General features: G+C 42.4%; 1 protein-coding gene across 4 annotated transcripts; it reads right to left on the reverse strand.

The window, feature by feature from the left end:
* Positions 1–205: 205 nt before the first annotated feature.
* Positions 206–5,655, reverse strand: ndufv3 (NADH:ubiquinone oxidoreductase subunit V3). 4 transcript variants are annotated; one of them, XM_034202094.1, is made up of 5 exons: positions 5,385–5,655; positions 4,492–4,624; positions 3,543–3,998; positions 2,250–3,461; positions 206–507 (listed from the first exon to the last, which is right to left on the reverse strand). In XM_034202094.1, exons 1-5 carry the CDS (start codon positions 5,427–5,429, stop codon positions 356–358), a joined length of 1,998 nt encoding a protein of 665 aa, XP_034057985.1. In that variant the 5' UTR covers positions 5,430–5,655; the 3' UTR covers positions 206–355. The 4 variants fall into 4 exon arrangements, with proteins under 4 accessions (XP_034057985.1, XP_034057986.1, XP_034057984.1 ...); XM_034202095.1 differs by having other exon boundaries at positions 2,250–3,233; positions 3,516–3,998; XM_034202093.1 differs by having other exon boundaries at positions 2,250–3,995.
* Positions 5,656–23,998: the final 18,343 nt, after the last annotated feature.

Consider the following 23,998-nt stretch of genomic DNA (forward strand, 5'->3'; position numbering starts at 1 on the left):
GCTGGGACAGTATTTGCAAGCAGGCAGGCTAAGGGAGTGAAAATGTGTAATAATTACAATAGAAAGAGATAAACCACTTGCACACTCAGCTCTATTCAAATGACCCCCTTAGGCAGGAAAGCTGCATAAAAGCGTTTGATCTTTGTCTATCCCTTCATAGGCCTATTCCTTTATTAAAAACAAAACAGAATCAGACCAGGCAACATATCTTTTTAATGTATGTATTTTATTGATATAACATTTTAACAGCATATTATCATTATTATGCATAACTGACAGGTAATCACAATAAAAAGGTCTTCACCATCACCATGATCTTTAAACAATATAAAGGTTTGCAGCGAAGCCAACTCGTCTAGTGTCTGATGGAGGAGGGCTGCGGGAGGCGGAATTTAGCCATCTCTACATCCAGGTCTGCAAACGTGAAGGGGGTGTAGTTGTGGTGCTGGATGTTTTTATAAGTGCTGTTGTCAAAAGGCTCATTGGGCTCTGGAGGTGCTGCAGCCTCTGCAAAAGGAGGGGGAGAAAAGGCATGTAAGAAAACTGAGTGTGAAAATAGAGAGCTGGCAAATATTCCTGCTGTTTATGCATTCAAATGAAAAGTTATTCATATTCATACTACTAGGTATTCTCCTTTGTCCTCGTCCTAGTTGTTATTAGGATTTGATTTAGCTTTTCTGATAAACTACTGAGTGGGAAACATTTGAGAAGATTTTTTTTAAAAGACATATTCACACAGGAGACAAAGGTGGTTTATTGTGGGGATTCCCTATGGTGGTAGGCTGCATTACACCCGCCAGTGTGGAGACACACTGGTGTGAAAAGCCTCAAGGATCATGTCTGAGGGGAAAGTATGTGAAGGTAAAGTGCTAGCAGACAGTGAAGCCAGCTCAAAGTAGAGAAATAATGATACTGGCATACAAATGGATTGGGAAACAACAGTATGTCCAAATCATGGTGTATTGGAGAAAAGGTTTTGGTGTTTTGGATTAAACAAAGGGGCATAATGTTCTTCAAACTACTTTCACATCTAAATCTGTTTGGAAAATCAGACTGACGGTAAAGTTATAAACAACATGTGAGACAGATATTACACATCCACAGTCAGAGAAACACAGTTAAGACACATTTACATGTTTTCATTAATCAACACCGTGAACATCCCAAAGGCAATCAGGTAAAGAACTATTTCATGTAGTCTAAAAAAAAGAAAGACTTAAAAAGTAGTGAGATTAATGACAAGGTGAGGTGGGTGTTCCAGGAAGGAGAGTTTCACCATTGGTCAGAAAAGTGTACTTACGGGCTGTAGTTACAGGAATGTGTAGGAATTCAATCTGTCAGATGCATTAGAAAACATGGGTTGGTGGCTGCTTATCAGTTCCACATACAGTACTCTTATGACTGATCTAATAGTTGTTGTTAATGTGTAATCCTGCTTCCTGAAACACTTCCTCTGATACCATCAAATCCCAGCTTGTACTGGTCCGGCTGCTGTAAGGGACACGTCTTCACTGTAACACAATACGGCCATGTGCACTTTAACATTACTGTTAGCAATAACATGACCTGGCACGATGAATCCAAACAATGGCATTATTACCTGTAACCATTACCATTAACTCAGAGAACTGTAAACCAAGTTTCATATGAGCAAATGACAAGAATGCGCCAAATTGAACAACATATCAAGGAGAGTCAAATATGAAGAGAAATACTCTGGGTGTGAAGATGGATTTTGCAACTGCGGGGAGGCTAAGCGAGAAAGACTTAAAAGGTTAGATACGTGGTCGATTCCTGACTCAGAAAAAGGCGGGGAGAAAGTAGAAGCAAAGTGAAGGATTGTCACGGGTTAGCTCCAGCCACTTCTACTTGACTATACGTGGTCAACATAGTCATGCTGGTCGAAGACAGAAAAGTCTACATTTCAATTAGAAAGCAAGCACAGGTAATAATTAAATGCACCAAAAGCCCAGCAAGCATACTACACATGCACTGCATCCACCCCATGCTTAACCAGCCAAACTGAAGGCCACGGCCATGGGAGGTTAGCTGGGAGAGTGATGAAACAAGCAAAAGAAGAAGCTGTGGAGGCAACCGCACCTACTGCATGTGAGGGAGTTAACACCTGATAGCAGTACACTGAATGTTTTGTGAAAGATAGAGATAAGTAATGTCATCTGTATGGCTCACAGATCCACAGAGAGGAAAGAGAGAGGTAAAGATTTGGGGAGTTGTAGTGTAGTGTGTACCCTCAGATGCTTCAACTGGGGCCTCGGCCTGCAGCTCCTCTCCTGCAGCTTCAGCTATGACTGCAGCTGTGTCCACCAGCTCCTCTGTGCCCTGCACAGGCTCAGTGTCTTCAACTGCAGCTTCTGCAGGGGAGGCTTCAGCTAAAACTGGAGCTGGGTCCACCAGCTCCTCAGGGGCAGAAGCTTCTGCTCCAGCCTCAGCTTGAGCTATGGCAGGGGCCGGGTCCACCAGGTCCACCAGGTCCACCAGGTCCTTGGTGCTCTTCACAAGGGCAGAAACTTCAGCTACAGCCTCAGCAGCCACTTTGGTGGGGGCAACTTCAGTTTCGACAGACTCTGCAGCAGCGTCTGCGGGATCTTCAGCAGGTGGGGGCTCTGTGGCATATACAGGAACATCTGTTTGGGCTTTTTCTGAAGTTGAAGCTTCAATCACAACTTCGGCTGAAGTTTGTACCTGGTCATCTTTTATTAATTCTGGAGCGGGTTCCACTTCAGCTGAAACTTCTGGGCTGGTCACAGTGTCCCCGGTGGCAGTGCAGATCTCAGGAGCTGGGTCTACCAACTCCTCAGAGCTAACACTGGGAGCCTCGATGGTGGCTGGAGCTTGAGCAGCTTCTGCTGCCGCTGCTGAACAGGCAGGAGTAGCTTCAGGTTCTGGGGGAACTTCCTTCTTCACTTCATTTGTGCCATCCTTTACATCTGATGCAACCTCCTGGACTTCTGCTATTTGTTGCACACTGGAATATGACACTTCTGGTAGGGAGGTCTTGGTTTCAGCCTTTTCTAAATTCTTGTCCTCAGAGTCAGAGTCAGAGTCCGAGTCTGAGTCGCTGGATGATGAGGAGGATGATCCATCAGCTGCAGGATCAACCGGCTCAGAGAAGGCTGTGGCAACTGCATCGTCTGTAGTGGAGGCTGCGTCTGCATCGCCTGTAGTGGAGGCTGCGACTGCATCGCCTGTAGTGGAGGCTGCGTCTGCATCGCCTGTAGTGGAGGCTGCGACTGCATCGCCTGTAGTGGAGGCTGCGACAGCGACTGCATCGCCTGTAGTGGAGGCTGCGACAGCGACTGCATCGCCTGTAGTGGAGGCTGCGTCTGCATTGTCTGTAGTGGCGACTGCGACTGCATCGCCTGTAGTGGAGGCGGCGACTGCATCGCCTGTAGTGGAGGCTGCGTCTGCATCGCCTGTAGTGGCGACTGCGACTGCATCGCCTGTAGTGGAGGCTGCGACTGCATCGCCTGTAGTGGAGGCTGCGTCTGCATCGCCTGTAGTGGCGACTGCGACTGCATCGCCTGTAGTGGAGGCTGCGATTGCATCATTTGTAGGAGAGGCTGCAACTGCATCTGCAGCTTCTGCGGTGGGGGCTGCGACTACATCGCTTGTGGTGGAAGCTGTGACTGCATAATTTGTGGTGGGGGCTGTGACTGCATAATTTGTGGTGGGGGCTGTGACTGCATAATTTGTGGTGGAGGCTGCGACTGGAGGGTCTTCTGGTGCTGAGGTTTCACTTGCATCAACCAGGTGCTCAGCAGCGGGGGGGGCTGCGTCAACTACAGGTGTAGTTGCTGTGTTGATGATAACCTGAGCAGCAGCTACAGCTGTTTCTGCAGCTGCACTGGGGCTCGCCACGGATTCAGTTGCACCTACACCCTGTGTTAGGAAAACTCCAGGCTCTGAAAGTCTAACTGGAAAGGTCACAGCTGTCTTGTAGGCTAGCAAGGTTGCTCTCTCATCTTGAACCTCTGCTGCTGAGGAAATTGTAAATAGGATAGGAGTGGTTGAATAAGAAAACATTTGCAGTAAATTGGTATGACTTCCACAGTGAATCTAAGTTCACTTGATCCTATACCCATGTATGCTTTCCTAGAAATGTCCAAATAAAAGAAAGAATTACAACACAATATTAACATATCAAAATACAATAACTTAAGATGGTGTGTACTGTACACTACTTATACGCAAAATTAGACACAATCAGCATCACAAGCTATTAAGAATGACATTTTAACAGTGAATTACTCCGAATTGAATGGATACAGGTACATTTCCTGCACTGTCAAAAAAAAACAAGTTACACGTTAAGGTTTAAAATCAGAATAACTTTATCATAAATTATATAGATGTGTACGTATACGTAATATAAAAGAAAAAAGATCATTAGTACACAATAACAATGAGCCAGGAAAACTTTAAACCTTGAATTTTAAACTTTCTAAAATGATCAGATGTATAGGGCCTTACTCTTGCCTGCAGCCTCTCCCCTCTCAGCTGACTGTGGGGGCCTCTCTGCTGACTGTGGGGGCCCTTCAGCCCGGGAGCAGAACAGAGCAGCCGGGCGGCTCCTCAGGATGCGCCAGCTCTCCTGGTGGAGACACTGCGGAAGAGCAAACACACAGACAGTTGCATTTAACATCGAAATAACAGCAAAAACCCTTTATCAAATGTTTTTCTTCCAAAAAAAGCTAAGGTAAAGGTAACATCATTGTATGTTGGGTATGTTTTGTATTTGCAATTTTAGCCAACAACAGATAATTATTTTAAACATGATAAAAGTATAGCACATCGTACAGGTCACAAGAGAGGATTAGCAGCCGCTGCTAGCCTAGATGGCGCTCATGATATTAAACACTTAACAGAATGTCGAATACCATGAAATGTCATAAACAAGAAAATATATACATGCGTAATGTAGCATTTGGTGTTTTGACATGCAATTATTTATGTCATGCGGTTTTAAGTTATGTAGCCATATCACTATGTGTACACAGAAAAGTAGCCAACTCCATTCTCGATGGGAAAAAAGGTCGTGTGTTAAAGCTCCGTGATGGCCTCTTCCATCCGGTAGTTTCGAGTTTTCGCTTTAATAACAGGTTTTATTTTTGAAGCGGTCATAATATAGCCTAGTTATGGTAAACGTGACTCTGGTAGCTCGGGTGTGTGGTTAAGGTTAGAGAAAAGGCTTTGCCCTTTTCCCGCTGCGGCTACAAGACGCCGTGGGGTCAGTGCTAAGGAGACCCGAGTCGAGTCGTGTATGCGGGTCCACTGCGACGGAGTATCTGTGACTGAACCCTGCTCAAAGTGCTATTCAAACAGACTACATGCAGACAGCTGGGAGAACATTAAACCATTATTACCTTCAGGGAACCCAGTCGCCCTAACCGCAGCAAGGAGGTCGCCATTTTGTGTTCACAGTGTTATGCTCCGGCCGGAAAATGTTAGTAACCCCAACAGTTCCGCTTCCACAATAATAACGGTGATTGTCCGGACGGCATCCCAAGTAGGACACTTGACACAGTGGCTTTTGGCAAAGCTCAAAAAGAAAACTCGAGAGAGATAGGCTTGTTTGAGACGCGTTGCGGCTCGCCTCGAAAGTAGACGAGAATAGCCGATCGCAGCTGGGGGAGGTCTCAAAAAGCTCGCCTGAAGTCGGACAGCTCGGAGTCGGCTTCGTCTTCTTCTTCTTCTCTCGGTTTTTTGGCGGATTGCAAACAGCTTTAAGGTGCATACCGCCACCTCCGGTATCGGCTTGACTCGGTTTGCATTTCTAAAGAATGCACACGTGTTTAATCGTTAATGTCAGATATGTACTAAGTAAATACATTTGTTCCTGCTTAAGATTAGATTAAACTTTATTGTTATTGCACATATTACAGGTACTGAGACAACGAAATGCACTTTAGCTTCTAACCAGGTGCAACAAGCAGTAAAGTGAAAAGTAATGTACACAATCTACAGAATAAAATATAGAATGAATTGAATGATGAATAAACAGTGAGGGGTATGAATACACTAGATATCAGCCTGTGAGCAGTATGAACAGTGTGTATTAATACACTAGATATATAAAGTATGAAACGGTAAGCAGTGCAAGTATAGTATAACATATATAGATATTAATTCCATGATGATAAACATTGTGGAACAATGATGAAAAATGTGAATGGAAGTGGCGACGTAAAACTGACACAAAACAACAACAAACTTTTGCCGAGCCAATGGGAGAGTTTCATCAGCAGCACGTGGTAAAAACCACCAATGAGCGCTCAGCTCGAGATACCAGCGAGTCGTTTCCAAGCCCCCAGGAAGTGCGCCGGAGTCTGATGAGAATATTCGTAGTGGCCAAACGGCGGTACTACATTTCCGTTTGGTTGCTGGGCCCGGAAATGCTTTTTCCCATTGACTTACATGGGGAAAGAGTGGTCTGTAACTCATTGGATAATTTTTTTTTAACTAAATAAACAACCCAGTATGAAGACTTGTATAGCCCTTATTAAAAACATTCGTTCCTCAAGTTGTAAAAATGTGCTAATAACGTTATTCTGAGAGTTATTTCCCTCGGCATTATGAACGCGCATCTAAAAAAAATTTTTTTATCATTACACCTGGGTAAAACAGAGTCCATTCTCTTCGGTTCGAAACATACTCTCAGCAAATCCGACGACTTCTCAGTTGCAGTGGGTGACATTATTGTCACAAGTAAGAAGGAAATTACATACCTAGGATCTATTCTTGAGGCAAACCTCTCCTGTGACAAAATGGCATCCAATGTAATAAAAAAAGTCAATCAAAGAACTAGATTCCTATACCGGATCTCCTCTCTGGTAAACAAAAACACCCTGAAAACTCTGGCAGGAGCACTCATTCAAGAGTACTATGACTATGCTTGCACGTCATGGTACCATAGCACCTCCAAGGCGCTAAAAATAAAACTTCAAACATCGCAAAATAAACTGGTCAGACTACTGCTTGACCTTTCATCTAGAACCCACCTCACCTCTGCCCACTTTGACAACCTAGGATGGCTTAGAGTAGACGACAGAGTACAGCTACTTGCAATGGGCCTGGTCTACAAGATCCACTACACCTCTATGGTACCCATGTACATGTCAACATTCTTCCCAAAGGTCAAGGAATACCATGATCATAACACCAGAGGGAGCTCCACAAATCATGTGAAACCCAGATTTGGCACAAAAAAGGGGGAATACACGTTTCGCAATTATGCCACATCAAGGTGGAACGCTCTTCCCACAACTGTAAAGGAAAGTAAAACTATACTTACCTTCAAAACCTCTCTTAAAGAGCACCTTCGGGGGAGAGCATTGCAAAACTGGCCCCGGTAATGGTACAAATCTCAACCTGTCGTTCAATGGACAGCTTCCCCCCCCCCCCCCCCCATCTATGTATATACTCGCATTTTAGACTCTGTTACTAACTGTATATCTGTAGACTTGGTATGTCTTAAATGTCCGGTTAGGATGTATTAGAACGAAATCTAAAATGAAAATTGTAAATAAGCAATCTGTATGTAAAAAACCACCTGTATGTAAATTGTAAATAAGCCATCTGTATGTCAAATATGTCTTATATGTCTTAAATGACATGATGAATTGGGAAATGGGGGACCCTGATGTAAACAAGACGAAAGTCTTTCTCTGGTCTGCATCCCCTTAACAATTGTATGTTTTGAGCTGTACTGTACTGTACCCAATATACAAGCTGTTAATAAACTTTTCAATCAATCAATCAATCAACCCACGGGACCGCGCTGCCCGGCACGTTCATGTGATGTGACGTGTTCAGCACCTCCCCCTTCACACGCGGTCACGTTCAGTGTTCACTGTCACGTCACTGAGGCTAAAGAGACAACGCTTTATATATACAGTCTATGCTAACAACCGACAAGAGTTTGCTCCAAAAGGTAAGATACGAAAACATATGTATTTTCTAACCTGCCTCCTTAATGTCTGTATGTAATGTAACATGTTCTCATATAAAAGAGTAAAATAAGCCAAACCGCTCATCAGCAACCGCTACTGTGGCTAAGCTAATGTTGGGTGTTTGCACAGTAATTTTCCATACTTTTCATAGTTAACCAAAATGCTAGAAATGTATGCATGCCAGCAGTTCTGCAATGTTAACTCTGTATGCATTAGCTAACTTTCTAGAAACCAGACTTTGCATTTATAATTCGTTTTATATATATATATATATTTCTATTTAAAATCTATAAATGTGAGATGAAAAAACTAAAAATGACATGTCTTTTTCACAACTAATTTCCAATGCAATGTCCCTACCATTGTAAACGACGATGCATACAGAATCTTCAAGAACACATATTATTTTAAAGAGGCGTGAAGAGCTAATCATTTGCACTTTATTTATAGATGGCAGAAATAGCTGGATCAACATCCAGAGAGGAAATCCTGAAGGAAAGTGGGCCTCCCGCCATACTTGGACAAGGTGCTGTATAGTTTTTATAAGAATTTTTATTCATTTTGTTTCAGTAATTTTTTGATTGCATACCCTTTACTTTCATATGGCAAAAACAAATATATTGTTCCTTATTTTTACATCTGATAAGTGAAATCAGTTGATTGTGACCTTATCACAAAAAGTCAGTGACTTGATACATCCTGCTTCGTAATAATGCATGAAATCGTCATGCATTATTTAATGTAATATTAATATATAATCTTAATCCTTATAAAGTTTCATCATGATTCTATATACAAGTATAGAGTTATATGTAATATAATATACAAATTAAACTTGTGTAGTCTTAAAAATATGATGAAAATGATATGACAACTCAGGCTACATGTACCGCCTTTTTCTGAAAGATGATCACCAGTAACCACTTTTTCCTTTTTCAATATATTTTATTCTATCTAGGTCCCAATGTGTGGATAATAGGGAGCAGCTACGTTAGACGTGGGGAAGAAAGAGCCAGACACACCATGGGAAGCAACCTGGGTCTCAATTGCCGTGTGTGGTGGTTTGGCAAGGGTGGTCTGAGGTGGAGGAACCTTCTTCCCTTTTTCTATTAGTCCTTGAGAGAAAGAACAGTCCCGAATGTCCTGCTCATCCACTGTGGCGGCAACAACCTTGGCAACATCAAAGGTGTGGAGCTTGTCACAGCGATGAAGCAGGACCTGCTTTCCCTCAGTGACAACTTCTCAGAGATGAAGAAAATTCTATCTTCTATCAATGAGAGATGTCACTGGAGGAAAGCCAATCCGGGAAAGCTGAACAAGGCCAGAATGTGGGTGAACAGAGAGATGGGTACATGTGTTAGTGGTTTGGGTAGAGTGTAAGGCATCCTTGCATTAAGTTTGACTGTCCTGGCATATTTCTAAGAGATGGAGTTCATTTCACCAATTTGGGAAATGATATGTTTTTAAGTAACCTTAAACAGTCCCTTGAGGCTACAATCTAAAGTGGTTCTGCATTTTGGATTCTAGCCTCAACAGGATATGTATATTTAACAAGAATAACTTTTAAATTTGACAGGGCAGTCCTCCTTGTAAGGATGTCTTCACTTACTCACACTATTTTTTTTAAATGTGTTATTTAATTAAATTGTTCACTCACATTCTGTGTTCTTCCTCTCTCTTAAACTTTAGTCCCCTTGTCTTTTTCTCTCTTTCCTTCACTCATCTTAGTCCCCTTGTCTTTTTCTCTCTTTCCCCTCACTCATCTTAGTCCCCTTGTCTTTTTCTCTCTTTCCCTCACTCATCTTAGTCCCCTTGTCTTTTTCTCTCTTTCCCTCACTCATCTTAGTCCCCTTGTCTTTTTCTCTCTTTCCTTCACTCATCTTAGTCCCCTTGTCTTTTTCTCTCTTTCCTTCGCTCATCTTAGTCCCCTTGTCTTTTTCTCTCTTTCCCTCACTCATCTTAGTCCCCTTGTCTTTTTCTCTCTTTCCCTCACTCATCTTAGTCCCCTTGTCTTTTTCTCTCTTTCCCTCACTCATCTTAGTCCCCTTGTCTTTTTCTCTCTTTCCCTCACTCATCTTAGTCCCCCTGTTTTGTTTCTCTCTTTCCCTCACTCATCTTCCCCAGCCTCACCCAGACGACGACACGGCGTACAGAGAGGAGGTCGAAAACCTGACATCTTGGTGCCAGGATAACAACCTCCATCTCAACGTCAGCAAAACCAAGGAGCTGATTGTGGATTGCAGGAAGCAGCAAAGAGAGGGACACGCCCCCCATCGCCATCAATGGGACTACGGTAGAGAGAGTCAGCAGCTTCAGGTTCCTCAGTGTCCATCACGGACACAGCTGCATCACGGCCTGTTACGGCAGCTGCACCGCCCTCAATCGTAAGGCTTTCCAAAGGGTGGTGAAAACTGCACAGAACATCACCAGGGCGGAGCTGCCATCCATGGAGGACCTTTACTCCCAGCGGCTTGGAAGAAAGCCCTCAGTTTATGTTTATGTATATTTTAGAAATGTTTTGGCACATTTGTTCCTATTCTGCTAATGGTATATTGCAGGATATTTAAGTCTCCCATGTACTTTTTAAATTAATAATAGTATGTTCATCTTGATGTTTAACTTGTAATATTGTAATCATCTTAGTTAGAAATGCTGTTTCCACCCCATCCTCTGCTGCTGAATGATTTTATATATTGTTACTTAAAGTGCTTGTCTTTGATATTATAATGATTACACCAGAAAGTCACTCTTTGCGAGATGTATTTGTTCACATTTTTCCCAGCCACAAGATGATGTTCATTCATTGGAGGCCTCAAAGCTGGGTGAAGGTATTGATGCTCGGATCAATGCAATCCTTTACAACAGCATTCCACTATGGTTCGGGATGTCTGTAAAAAAAGGAGAAATAATCTTAAACCAAATAAGTGTCGCAATATAGGGAAACAAACTGACAAAAACATCAATTAGATCAGAATACATTGACATTGTTACAGCAGAAAAGAGCCAAAGACAGCCTAATGTTACTTAAAGTATGCATAAAAAAGTATTAAAGATTCAAAACAAGAAATTATAATTTAAAAAAAATACACATTTCACAAAATACACATCCAGCAACAACAGTTTGGAGGATTTAGCAGCCTGGTATATTACACAGTTTTAGCGGCATATTTATATATATATATACACATGGTTGGTATTTAACAACAAGGGGTGTTGTACTGTGATATTGGTATTTATGGGAACATTTTACACCTTTCCTTCAAGTATTATACGTTTTAGTTACTTGTGGGCTACTTAACATGAATAATCACAGTTACTATCCTTTTACTCCATCACATTTCAAAAAGAAATAGACTATTGTTATTTTAACTCCACCACAGTAATCCATCATCAGCTTTACTTTTTAGATAAAGTTTTAACTCACAATTGATCATAACAGGCTTCAACATATACATTTGTATATATTACCAAGTGGTTTCATGTACAACCCACACAAGTATCATGCTAAATGAAGCTCTGTTGTTTGGATATCACTAGATCCTGATGTCAGCGTAATATAAAAGTACATAACGATTTATGTGTAAGTTAGCATCATTTACTAGCTAGCCGCTAGCTGCTAACTGCCGCCTCGTTAATATAAATCCAGTACCATGCTGTCATGAACGCGTGGTGCTGTTACGTGTACGCAAATTCACGTGCTTAATGTGAACGAGCCTTTTGGGCGGCGTGGTTAAAGTTGCGCATGCGCTATGAGCGCAGATACGGGTACTTCTCAGGCATGCCGGGTAATCTGTGATGTTTCGCTCTCTCAAAAGTTGGGCCATTTTGTCATCATGCGCTAATGAGCAACTCTCATAGGAATGAATGAGGCCCCGCCTCCCACGCTGTATCCAGTTCTTATTATACATCCATGGTCGTTTCCCATCAAGCATTTTGCTTCCGCAGCCCGTGGAGAGGAACTGCGCCGCCTCGCCGCGCCTCGCTCTCAAGGCTGCGGGCGTCTTTGTCCCGCGAGATTTCAACGTCTCATGTAGGCGAGCCTCCAGAGCAAGTCGGACAAAATGACTAACCATCATGCAACGCACTAGCAAGACGTTGATCGCAACTGCGCAGGTCTCGCTTGTCTCAAACAAGCCTAGAGTTATTACAACGTGACTTCACTATTATTTAACAACTCTTTTTATTGGGTTCTTTTATTTGGGGTTAAGTAGCCTACATTGTCAGAATAAGTGAGAAATGAATTTAACTTCTGTTAGACAGCTATCATACTGAATACATATTTACTGTGAATGTAATGCAAACATGTATGGCATATAGCTGTCTAACAGAATTTAAATCCATTTCTCACTTATTCTGACAATGTACTTAACCCCAAATAAAAGAACCCAATAAAAAGAGTTGTTAAATAATAGTGAAGTCACGTTGTAATAACAATAACTCATCTCTCTCGGTTTTTTGAGTTTTCTGTTTGTGCTTTGCCAAACGCCAAGTGTCCTATTTGGGTTGCCGTCCGGAGTTGTCCAATATGGCGGACCATCTCGCACATGCACACTGCAGATCGGGCAGGGCTGCAGATCGGGTAGAGACTAGGCTTGTTTGAGACAAGCGAGACCTGCGCAGTTGCGATCAACGTCTTGCTAGTGCGTTTCATGATGGTTAGTCATTTTGTCCGACTTGCTCTGGAGGCTCACCTACATGAGACGTTGAAATCTCGCGGGACAAAGACGCCCGCAGCCTTGAGAGCGAGGCGCGGCGAGGCGGCGCAGTTCCTCTCCACTGGCTGCGGAAGCGAAATGCTTGATGGGAAACGACTCGCTGGTATCTCGAGCTGAGCGCTCATTGGTGGTTTTTACCACGTGCTGCTGATGAAACTCTCCAATTGGCTCGGCAAAAGTTTGTTGTTGTTTTGTGTCAGTTTTACGTCGCCACATCCATTCACATTTTTCATCATTGTTCCACAATGTTTATCATCATGAAATTAATATCTGTATATTTTATACTATACTTGCACTGCTTACCGTTTTCATACTTTATATATCTTAGCATATTCATACACACTGTTCATACTGCTCACAGGCTGCTGTGTATCTGTATTCATAGCCCTCACTGTTTATTCATCATTCAATACATTCTATATTTTATTCTGTCTATTGTGTACATTACTTTTCACTTTACTGCTTGTTGCACCTGGTTAGAAGCTAAACTGCATTTCGTTGTCTCAGTACCTGTAATATGTGCAATAACAATACAGGAACAAATGTATTACTTAGTACATATCTGACATTAACGATTAAACACATGGCGTGTGCATTCTTTATAAATGCAAACCGAGTCAAGCCGACTCCGGAGGTGGCGGTATGCACCTTAAAGCTGTTTGCATTCCGCCAAAAAACCGAGAGAAGAAGAAGAAGAGGAAGCCGACTCCGAGCTGTCCGACTTCAGGCCAGCTTTTTGAGACCTCCCCCGGCTGCGATCGGCTATTCTCGTCTACTTTCGAGGCGAGCCGCAACGCGTCTCAAACAAGCCTACTGTCACTACCCGGGTTGCGGTCGGATAATCCAAAAATCAGCTCCTATCGTCTAACCCTATCGTCTATTCCTTGACCTCTGAGTGAAACGTCACGGGGTTAAGGGATAGTGGATAGGAGAATTCAAAAGGATTTAGGAGAAGAGACTGTGGTACTTTAGAGCAGTGGTTCTCAAACTTTTTTCAATAATGTACCTCCATTGAAAAAGAAATTCAGCCAAGTACCCCCTGATCAGCGCAAAAAAAAATTGTTAGGGAAAAAATGCCTATATAAAGAGGTACAGTACAGCGCTGCACCATCAGTGTCTGATTTATTAAAACAACAACCTTGTAACTGATAAACACTTAAATGCTGCATTTCAAATGTTTACAATCCATCACTAAATAGAGAACCGCAGTGACGCGTCCTAAAACCCGGAAGTAAACTTCTTCCGGTTCCTTCGTCAAAAACGCAATGCAATTTCTCCATAGGATTTTGGAAAATAGCTCGAAATAAGGTCTGTGGTTGACACACATTTAAGAGAGGGATCTCGTTTTGTTCAGCCGGATAATCTCCACATGTCTACCCTACTTTTATAATTGTTGAATCATAAATCTAGTCGCCAGAAGCAAAATGCTAACGTTATGCTATAAACGAACTACAAGCTAGTACAGCAGCAGGGTCGCACGATTTCAACGTCACGCCAACTTAAGATCGTTTCAACTGACTTGCACTGAAACTGCACTTTGAACACTTTAAATATATTAACATTTTAAACTGTATACCCCGGTTATCTAGGCCCTTTTTGTTTTGTTTTATGTATACATGTCACACTGTGGTAAACGATATTTCTGGATGTATAACACCTGTAGAATTTTTGACAATAAAGCTGACTTTGACTTCCGCGTGCTTGCATATCCATTTTATGTGTCACATGAAATCTTTATTACAAATATTACACACCAGAAAACACAGAAATATCCATGAAATAAACATACAGTAGGCTATAAACAATTAAAGGGATAATTGGGAAGGCATTACAAATGTAAATATATTTTAAATAATAAAACAATCCCACCACCACAGGTATCTACAGGAGAAGAGGGAATTCTCTCCACAAAATGTGAATGCCCACGTGGAGAATGGAAATGCAGTCATGCGGCTGCATTAGCCATCTTTGCCATCCACAATTTCAGCTGCACTGACACCCCCTGTCAGTGGAAGAAGCCAAAGGCAGCTAAACGTACACATTCAGTGGATGAGCTATTTCCTCCAACCAATAACTCATTCAATCCGCTGACAAGAGAGCCCACCTCCGAAGATCGTGACTGGCTGAGGGGCAGACTCAGGGGCAGGTTCTCAGGAATTTCTTGGCTTCTCTCCCCCGAGCCAGAAGAGGAACACTCCAGCTTGGAAACACTTACTGTTCCTGAAATTCTCAAATCTGTTGGGCATCAGGTACCTGAGGCAATTGTGGCAAGCATGGCATTGTCTGAGGAGCAACATAGGGCAATTCAGGTGGCTACCACTGGTCAGCGAACCAACCCAAACTGGCATTTGTTCAGGAAAGGAAGGTTGACTGCCAGCAACGTTGGAGCTGTCCTGAGGTCAAAGCGTGTGACTGCTTCCCTTAGTGCCAGGGTGCTAGGGCAACAACAGGCCCTTGATGGTGTTTTGTCTGTACAGTGGGGGACTATGAATGAATGTGAGGGCGTCAGGGCATTCACCACTGCAACCCAGATGCAGGTCCATGAGTCAGGTTTGTGGCTCTCCCAATCAGGAGTGTTGGGGGCATCTCCAGATGGTCTGGTAGGGTCTTCCGCTGTGCTGGAGGTAAAGTGTCCCTACGGAGCCAGGGAAATTACAATTAGTGAAGCATTGCGAATCAAGGGCTTCTGTGTCAGTAAGGAAGGAGAAACATTCAGCCTGCGTGAGGAGCATCCTTACTGGCACCAAGTGCAAGGTCAGCTTCACCTCACTGCAAGAAAGAAGAAGAAATTGTGAATCGTTTTTCATTCACATTTACTCGCCTTTGCAATGTTGTGGTTGTTCGAGTGTTAGGTTTCCTGTCAGCTTGTCTGTTGGGAAGATATAAAATATTAGTTTCATGGAAGTCACACCGTCACATATAAGAGCATTAAGACATACAGTATAGGCTAAAACAAATCATCTAAAGATATAACCCTGCACTTTGTCTCGTGAACATTTTCACTATTTTGACATTTTTATAGATGAAAATTGAACTAAAGAAATAAATGGTAGATTAATCCATATTGAAAATAGGTGTCAGCTGCTACACTAATTATAATAGTTATATTTCTTAATTAATTAAGATAAGATATTACTTTATTGATCCCAATTTGGGAAATGTTTGTGTTGCAGCAGCATAACAAGAAAAACAAAATATAAGTTATTATATATACAAAAGTATGTGAGGGATGGAATATTAAATTGAATATAAATGTAAAATGTACATGTGATTTTACGTCCAAGAGAAGTATGGGCATAGATATGTCTCATAATTATTTGTGTGAACATAAAAATAATTTGTGTGTAAATATGTGATTTGGAAATGTAAAACACCATCCACAAATGCATTTAAAAGATTTGCAAACTCACAAATAAATGTGCAAGTGTAAAATGGATCCGCTAAATATGTTCACAAATTAAAAAAAGATCTGTGATTATCTCTTTAACATTGACAACTTTCGAGCAGGCATTTATGAATCCATTTTGTATTTGTCGACCAAAAATGCGCTTGCGGATCTCAAATCTCTGCTCGTGGATCTCACATTTCTGCTTGTGGATCGTCTTTTTACACACACGGAATTTTGAGACATATTTTCCGCCGGTCTCGGCTAAAATCTACTCGTGTCACTCGGTGATTTTCGGAAACCACGTGATGGCCTGCTGATGACGACATTATATTTATATATATACATTTATATATATCTATGGTGACCGGTCTCAAGTCAGCACCGCTGCAGACTCGCTGTTTGAGGGCTTGATAGCCCACTCCCCCTCCACACCGCTCCACACTCGTTGGTTTGGAACAACACATAGGCCCAATCCCAAACCACTCCCTCGACCCTACCCCTCCGTGATGGAGTGAACTCCGTCTGTAGCCTTTGGGCATAGACAGTGGCGGCTGGTGGAAAATATTTTTGGTGGGGCTTTTGATATAGTGAGTAAAAACATTTTTTGGGGAGAAATGACCCCTTCAATTAGGACTTCTGGTGATGTAATGGCGCGTTTCCAGTGCAGCGCGGAGCTCGCTTTAATGCTGCGTTCAGACCGGACGCGATGCGAATATTCGCTTCGCTCTAAACGCTCCTATCGCATCGCTCTAGTCGCTCGAGTTTCACCGCGGCTGCCAGCTGTGTTTACTCGCATCATTCAAACAAGACGCGCTCGGGAGCTACAACTAACAACAAAATTAACATATTTTACCGTGATTAAATTGTAATACACGTTTCTAAATGATGCCGACGTAACAACATACTGATACCGGTTAGTAAAAACCATGAATTAATGCTTTGACAAGTCTGCAGACAGACGGCAGGCGAAAAACCTTTTAGAATGCTTGTTTTCTGAATGGAGCTTGGCTAAGCTAACGTTATATATGTTCCGACCGTCCACACTCACAACAACGGCCTATACAGACATAAATAAACCAGCGACTGTATTCTTCATGACACAGACAGTCTGTGGTTTGTACTTGTTTAACTTTTGTACAGTTTCTGAACAGATCGTATCTGTCCCCGGCTGTTTGAAGAGCAAGCATGGGAAACAAAAGATAGCATTTACCTGTTTGCATCCAGCTAGCCTCGTTGATACGTTTTGTCTTTTTCACGAGCTTGCTGTGATATATACAAATCGGGTTGGTCCGGTCCAAGGTCTTTAAGTATCAATTTATCTCCCAAACTTCTCCTTTGGAAAGGATTGGAGAGTAGCTCTTGCATGGAATTGGGTGCGGACCGAGGTCCGGCGACTCCACCTGCACACCATTCTAAATACTGCGTCACCTTGGTCACTCACGAGTCTAAAAAACAACTCACGTCACGTAAGCAACGTGGGCGCCAACGTGAGCGCCCTCGTGACCAAAATATTTGACGCCGCTGATTGGCTGAAATTATGTTTCGGCGGCACAGTTTACTATTGAGACTTTTGCAACGTGCTGGTTGCTGCTGTTTGGCCCGGTAATGATAAACTAATGCCACGGGCAAGGCCAGGCAGGAAACATGTGACTTATCAGTAACTTTAGACATCGTAACACAATTTTAAACGAGATTTTATTGTAGATTATACATTTTACTGATACCAATTGTATGATATTTACCTTGTTCATTAAAAATAAAAATATAAAATATATATATCTTTTAAATATTTTTTGTATTAATTTATTTAAAAAAAAATGTATGTGGGAAGAGGTGGGGCGGTGCCCCTAGCGCCCCTATGGGCCGGCCGCCACTGAGCATAGATATGTCTCATAATTATTTGTGTGAACATACAAATAATTTGTGTGTAAATATGTGATTTGTAAATGTAAAACAAATGCACATCCACAAATGCATTTAAAAGATTTGCAAACTCACAAATAAATGTGCAAGTGTAAAACGGATCCGCTAAATATTTTCACTAATAAAAAAAAGATCTGTGAATATCTCTTTAACATTGACAACTTTCGATCAGGCATTTGTGAATCCATTTTGTATTTGCCGACCAAAAATGCGCTTGCGGATCTCAAATCTCTGCTCGTGGATCTCACATTTCTGCTTGTGGATCCGAAAATCACCGAGTGACACGAGTAGATTTTAGCCGAGACCGAGAAAATATGTCTCAAAATTCCGTGTGTGTAAAAAGACGATCCACAAGCAGAAATGTGAGATCCACGAGCAGAGATTTGAGATCCGCAAGCGCAGTTTTGGTCGGCAAATACAAAATGGATTCACAAATGCCTGATCGAAAGTTGTCAATGTTAAAGAGATATTTACAGATATTTTTTTTAATTTGTGAAAATATTTAGCGGATCCGTTTTACACTTGCACATTTATTTGTGAGTTTGCAAATCTTTTAAATGCATTTATGGAGGTGCATTTGTTTTACATTTACAAATCACATATTTACACACAAATTATTTTTATGTTCACACAAATAATTATGAGACATATCTATGCCCATAGTAGCCACACTCGCAGCTCAACGAGGCTCCCTCCTTGTTAACATCGCAATTTATCAGTGGATGTTTGCTGGAACTACTTGTAAACAGCGTGTTTCCTGACGGACACACACAGCGTGACTCCGGTCAGGTAGAGACCGGTCTCAAGTCAGCAGCGCTGCAGACTCGCTGTTTGAGGGTTTGATAGCCCACTCCCCCTCCACACTCGTTGCTTTGGAACAGCCCTCAATATGGCGGACCCTCCGCGTGAACGCTCAAACGGAGGGGTAGAGTGTAGGGGGCGGTTTGGGAATGGGCCTTAATGTGGCGGACCCTCCGCGCAAAAGGAGGGGTAGGCCCACATAGATATATCTATGGAGGCCCATTCCCAAACCGGTGCTGACTTGAGACCGGTCTCTACCTGACCGGAGTCACGCTGTGTGTGTCCGTCAGGAAACACACTGTTTACAAGTAGTTCTAGCAAACATCCACTGATAAACTGCGATGTTAACAACCTCATGATGACCTCATGTGTTTTTAACTTAGGATCGTACCTGTGTTTAGTCTAGAAAAAGGTAAAATTGTGCATTTTATTATAAAGTTGTGTATATTTACAGACCGTTGCAAAAACTAAGAAGCTTATAAACATCAGGTTTAAAACTAAAAGAGCTTTGAAACACAATGAAAGATGTTTGGAGTTTTATTTGAGTTATCATTTAAACTTTTTGTCAAAGAGATGCTGATTTTAAACCGTTGTTACATACAGTTACAGCATTTCCTGTTTCTGCCGGAGAGAGGGGAGGCCGTCCCAAAGCTTGCTGCTGTATTTACTCCCTCCATCTGACAGGAGGAGCCTCGTTGAGCTGCGAGTGTGGCTACAGACGGAGTTCACTCCATCACGGAGGGGTAGGGTCGAGGGAGTGGTTTGGGATTGGGCCGTAGTGTGTAGGGGTAGGGTGTAGGGGACGGTTTTGGATTGGGCCTCCGTCACGGAGGGGTAGGGTCGAGGGGGTGATTTGGGATTGGGCCGTAGTATACTTGAAATACTAGGCTTGTTTGAGACAAGCGAGACCTGCGCAGACCTGCGCAGTTGCGATCAACGTCTTGCTAGTGCGTTGCATGATGGTTAGTCATTTTGTCCGACTTGCTCTGGAGGCTCGCCTACATGAGACGTTGAAATCTCGCGGGACAAAGACGCCCGCAGCCTTGAGAGCGAGGCACGGCGAGGCAGCGCAGTTCCTCTCCACGGGCTGCGGAAGCGAAATGCTTGATGGGAAACGACTCGCTGGTATCTCGAGCTGAGCGCTCATTGGTGTTTTTTACCACGTGCTGCTGATGAAACTCTCCAATTGTCTCGGCAAAAGTTTGTTGTTGTTGTGTGTCAGTTTGACGTCGCCCCTTCCATTCACATTTTTCATCATTGTTCCACAATGTTTATCATCATTAAATTAATATTCATATATTTTATACTATACTTGCACTGCTTACCGTTTTCATACTTTATATATCTTAGCATATTCATACACTGTTCATACTGCTCTCAGGCTGCTGTGTATATCTAGTGTATTCATAAACACTGTTCATACTGCTCACAGGCTGCTGTGTATATCTAGTGTATTCATACCCCTCACTGTTTATTCCTCATTCAATTCATTCTATATGTTATTCTGTAGATTTTGTACATTACTTTTCACTTTACTGCTTGTTGCACCTGGTTAGAAGCTAAAGTGCATTTCGTTGTCTCAGTACCTGTAATATGTGCAATAACAATAAAGTTGAATCTAATCTTGAGCAGGAACAAATGTATTTACTTAGTACATATCTGACATTAACGATTAAACACGCGTGCATTCTTTATAAATGCAAACCGAGTCAAGCCGACTCCGGAGGTGGCGGTATGTACCTTAAAGTTGTTTGCAATCCGCCAAATAACCGAGAGAAGAAGAAGACGAAGCCGACTCCGAGCTGTCCGACTTCAGGCGAGCTTTTTGAGACCTCCCCCAGCTGCGATCGGCTATTCTCGTCTACTTTCGAGGCGATCCGCAACGCGTCTCAAACAAGCCAAGTGGCTCTGTCTGCGACATTGAGAAACGGCCTATGTGTGGGCTGGACCTGTATTTTACAGGAAAGGAGTGAGCAGAGGGTAGAGTTGTCGATTCTTGTTCTGTTTTCTGTGACTATCTGCTTGCCTCACCCTCTCAGACTTTCAGTTGAGCGCGCTACTAAAGAGAGTATTAAAGTCCGAGTGGAAACAGTCGTGACTAAATCTGTGACCCGCTCCAGAGCCATATAATAGAAGAGTTATGACCAGGGGCGTCGCCTGGACCTGGAAACATTCGGGGCTTAGCCCACAGTGGCGGCGCTACAGTCACATTTTCTACTGCAAGACTCCCCACACGCACATACACAATTGCGCCATCTGGTGTCACAAACAAAAAGCTTTGTTACGGCAATGGATTGTGGGAGATTCTCATAGCACGTGAGGATCTCTTGAGGGTAAGGTGCCTGTATTATCTCGGTGGACAAAATGTATGTTTTTATTTTATAAGGACAATAACGTACTGTTGTGTTTGTTTAGTTTAATGTTAATTGTTTAATGCTCACAGTCACAGCAACATGTTTTTAGTGTGATTGGCTATTTGTTTTATATGATTTATCAACGTGATCATCAATAGCTAATCTGAGCACCAGAACCCAGCTCACGAGTCCTTTTATGCTGTCCATTGAAATGCAGGCATGTGAGTTTTATACACCAGTTTATTTATGTTTAATGTTTCACATTGCTCCACATGATGCCTTGACTTCAAAGTCTTCCATGTTTCTACGCTTCTTCCTCTGTGTCACAGTTTCGGCAATATCAAGATCATTGCACAGGGCCTTGGTCTTGTCATAGACCTCATGTGCTTTCTCGTTACTTCGGTAACTTTTCAGTGTGTTCTCAACTGCTGTTTTGTAATCTGCCTGCACCAAGTCAAGTGTTTCTTTCTGCAGGTATTTGTGCAGGCCCTGAGTGGTTGAGAGCAGTGTCTGGAACATGACAGCATGTAGATGGTACTGCATTTTCAAAGCTTGCTTTCCAGTCCCTTTACTAGAGGGGCTGAAAGGCTCCCTAAAGTTTTGATCAAAGCAGGGAGGTTTTTGACATGCCCAGCGAACAAGTTGTTTGTCTCCTACCTCTAGCTGTTTCTGAAATGTTTGCAATCTCTGATGGTGGACAAGAGATGTGGAGAAGAAAGAGTAGAGACACTCCAGGAGATCAACGCAGGTATGTGAGTTTTGTACACCAGTTTGTATAAGTTTAATGTTTCACATTGCTTGTGAAAAATATACTATAGCTATACGATCACTGATGTTTTGTTGTTGACTGGACACTTATTTTGTAAAAGAGATAGCATGAGAGGATCTCTTAAGCAATGCAGCTTACGTGTCCTTTTTATATGCTGTCTATGAAATGCAGGAAAGTAATCACCAGCTCTGAGTGATCTGTTGACGAGGGGACACTACACCGGAGTTACATAGGCACAGACAAAGTGCTATTTTGGGGGGAACTCACCTCCTCTGGGGTCCCCCAGGAAGACTTTTTTTAAATATTGAAGTTAAAAGCATCAATCTTGTGCACTTTGAGAGCAACATTAAGAGATATGGATACATCTCTCAACACCCATATGTCAAAAAGAAATCAAAGAATCAGAATCAGAAACGGGTTTATTATTTAAAAACACTTCATTTTCCAATTAAATCAGAAACTATGTCAAATTATTAGAAGTTGTTAGTAATCAGATTAAACAGAAAAAAGGGATGGAAGGAGGAAATAATAATCCCTCATCTCTTGCTGTTTGCGGTTGAAATGATCTCTTCTGCTGGCCAAACATGCTGGATGGAAAGCAGTGATGTCTCACTTGCCTTGGCCCTGTATCTGCAGTCCCTAAATCAGTCATGTTACCCATTGACTCTTGTCTGTTCTGGTGTTCCTGTTCATTGTTGTCTCCATTGTCGTTCTTGTCTGTTGTATCTCCTTCTTGTGTGTCCCTTTCTCCTGTTCTCCTTTCTTCATCCTCTACTCTGTTTGGCTCATCTGTGATGACTGTGTAGGTAAACACAAACAAGTATGTATCAGTTTCCAGCTCTGTCAAATAAATGAATTTCAAGATACACACATTTGTCTTCATTAAAATGAGTGTCACCACACTGTCACAAAATGTAATACTAACCAATTGAAAATAGTTACATTTACATTGGAAACCTCTTGTAGATATCACTGTTAAGAGTAGTTATCTGCCAATAGGACAGAATCATTCCTATACAAATGCAGTTTGAGTAATTCACTTAATATATTTACTAGGGCCGGGACTCGATTAAAAAAATTAATCTAATTAATTAGAGGCTTTGTAATTAATTAATCGAAATTAATCGCATTTTTAATCACATATAAATATTTGACCTAAGAACAGTGAGAAGCAATTTTTTTCACATGGATTTTAGTATACCATTAGGCGCATTCACACCGCAGTACTTTTCCCACAAAGGTTCATGAGAATTTAGTTCATGAGAACTCTTTGAACCTGGGGGTGGATTAGGCAAATGAAGCCGCTGACGTCACTTATTCTTCTTCTGCTTTGGGTTTACTGGCAGGCCGCAAACCACTTCACGGCGTATACTGCCGCCCAAAATCCCCGGCCGGAAGTCCCCGGAGTTGGGGACTGGCTTCAGTAGAAGCTGCTGGGAGTCCCAGCAGCTTCTACTGAAGCCTTCCGAGTAAATCACCAGAACGCCGACACCTCCTCATCTCCACCGCTCCCATGTTTTATTTTGTGTTGCCATAAGTTAGTCTCTCTGCGTTTCTGCGCTGGGCTAATGCTAATAATGCTAATGCGAGGATAATAAAATGGCGGCTTCACAAAACTTTTTGGGAGTTTTACGGGGCGTGGTTTGCAATCCGCCCAGCCAATCAGAAATATAGCTCTTTTCTCACAAGAGAGCCGCACGAAAGTCCCTGCTCTCTAGCAGCTCTCTGCTCTCTAGCAGGGACTTTCGTGGGGGTAAAAAGGTTCTCATGAACTAATTTTAGTACCGGCTCTTTTTGGTGTGAACGCGATAAAAGAGGCTAACGTCCACGCTAGCTTCCACGCTAGCTGCTATATGTTTTGCATTGAGGTGATACTTGAGGCTTGATGTGCTGCGGTGATATGCGAATTCCTTTTTGCATAATTTGCACACAACCGTGCTCTTATCGACGCTTCCATCCGTCCGTTTTTTAAAACAACATTTCCCACTGTGGTTTGTTGTTGTCTGAAGTCATGAACGTTAGTTGGTGCTCCAGTATAATCGGTACGCCTGAAACTCATCCAGTGAGAAACGTTCCGC

This window comes from Gymnodraco acuticeps, unplaced genomic scaffold, assembly GCF_902827175.1.
Source record: "Gymnodraco acuticeps unplaced genomic scaffold, fGymAcu1.1, whole genome shotgun sequence".
In the NCBI taxonomy this organism is placed as follows: Eukaryota; Metazoa; Chordata; class Actinopteri; order Perciformes; family Bathydraconidae; genus Gymnodraco; species Gymnodraco acuticeps.

What these genes read in the sequence shown, in the direction of transcription:
- ndufv3 (XM_034202092.1), bottom strand. Translation starts at nt 5,429, where the DNA reads ATGGCGACCTCCTTGCTGCGGTTAGGGCGACTGGGTTCCCTGAAG. An exon ending in GGCGACTGGGTTCCCTGAAG is followed by an intron (nt 4,625 to 5,384) that starts GTAATAATGGTT and finishes GCTCTTCCGCAG; the next exon opens with TGTCTCCACCAGGAGAGCTG. An exon ending in GGGAGAGGCTGCAGGCAAGA is followed by an intron (nt 3,999 to 4,491) that starts GTAAGGCCCTAT and finishes CAATTTCCTCAG; the next exon opens with CAGCAGAGGTTCAAGATGAG.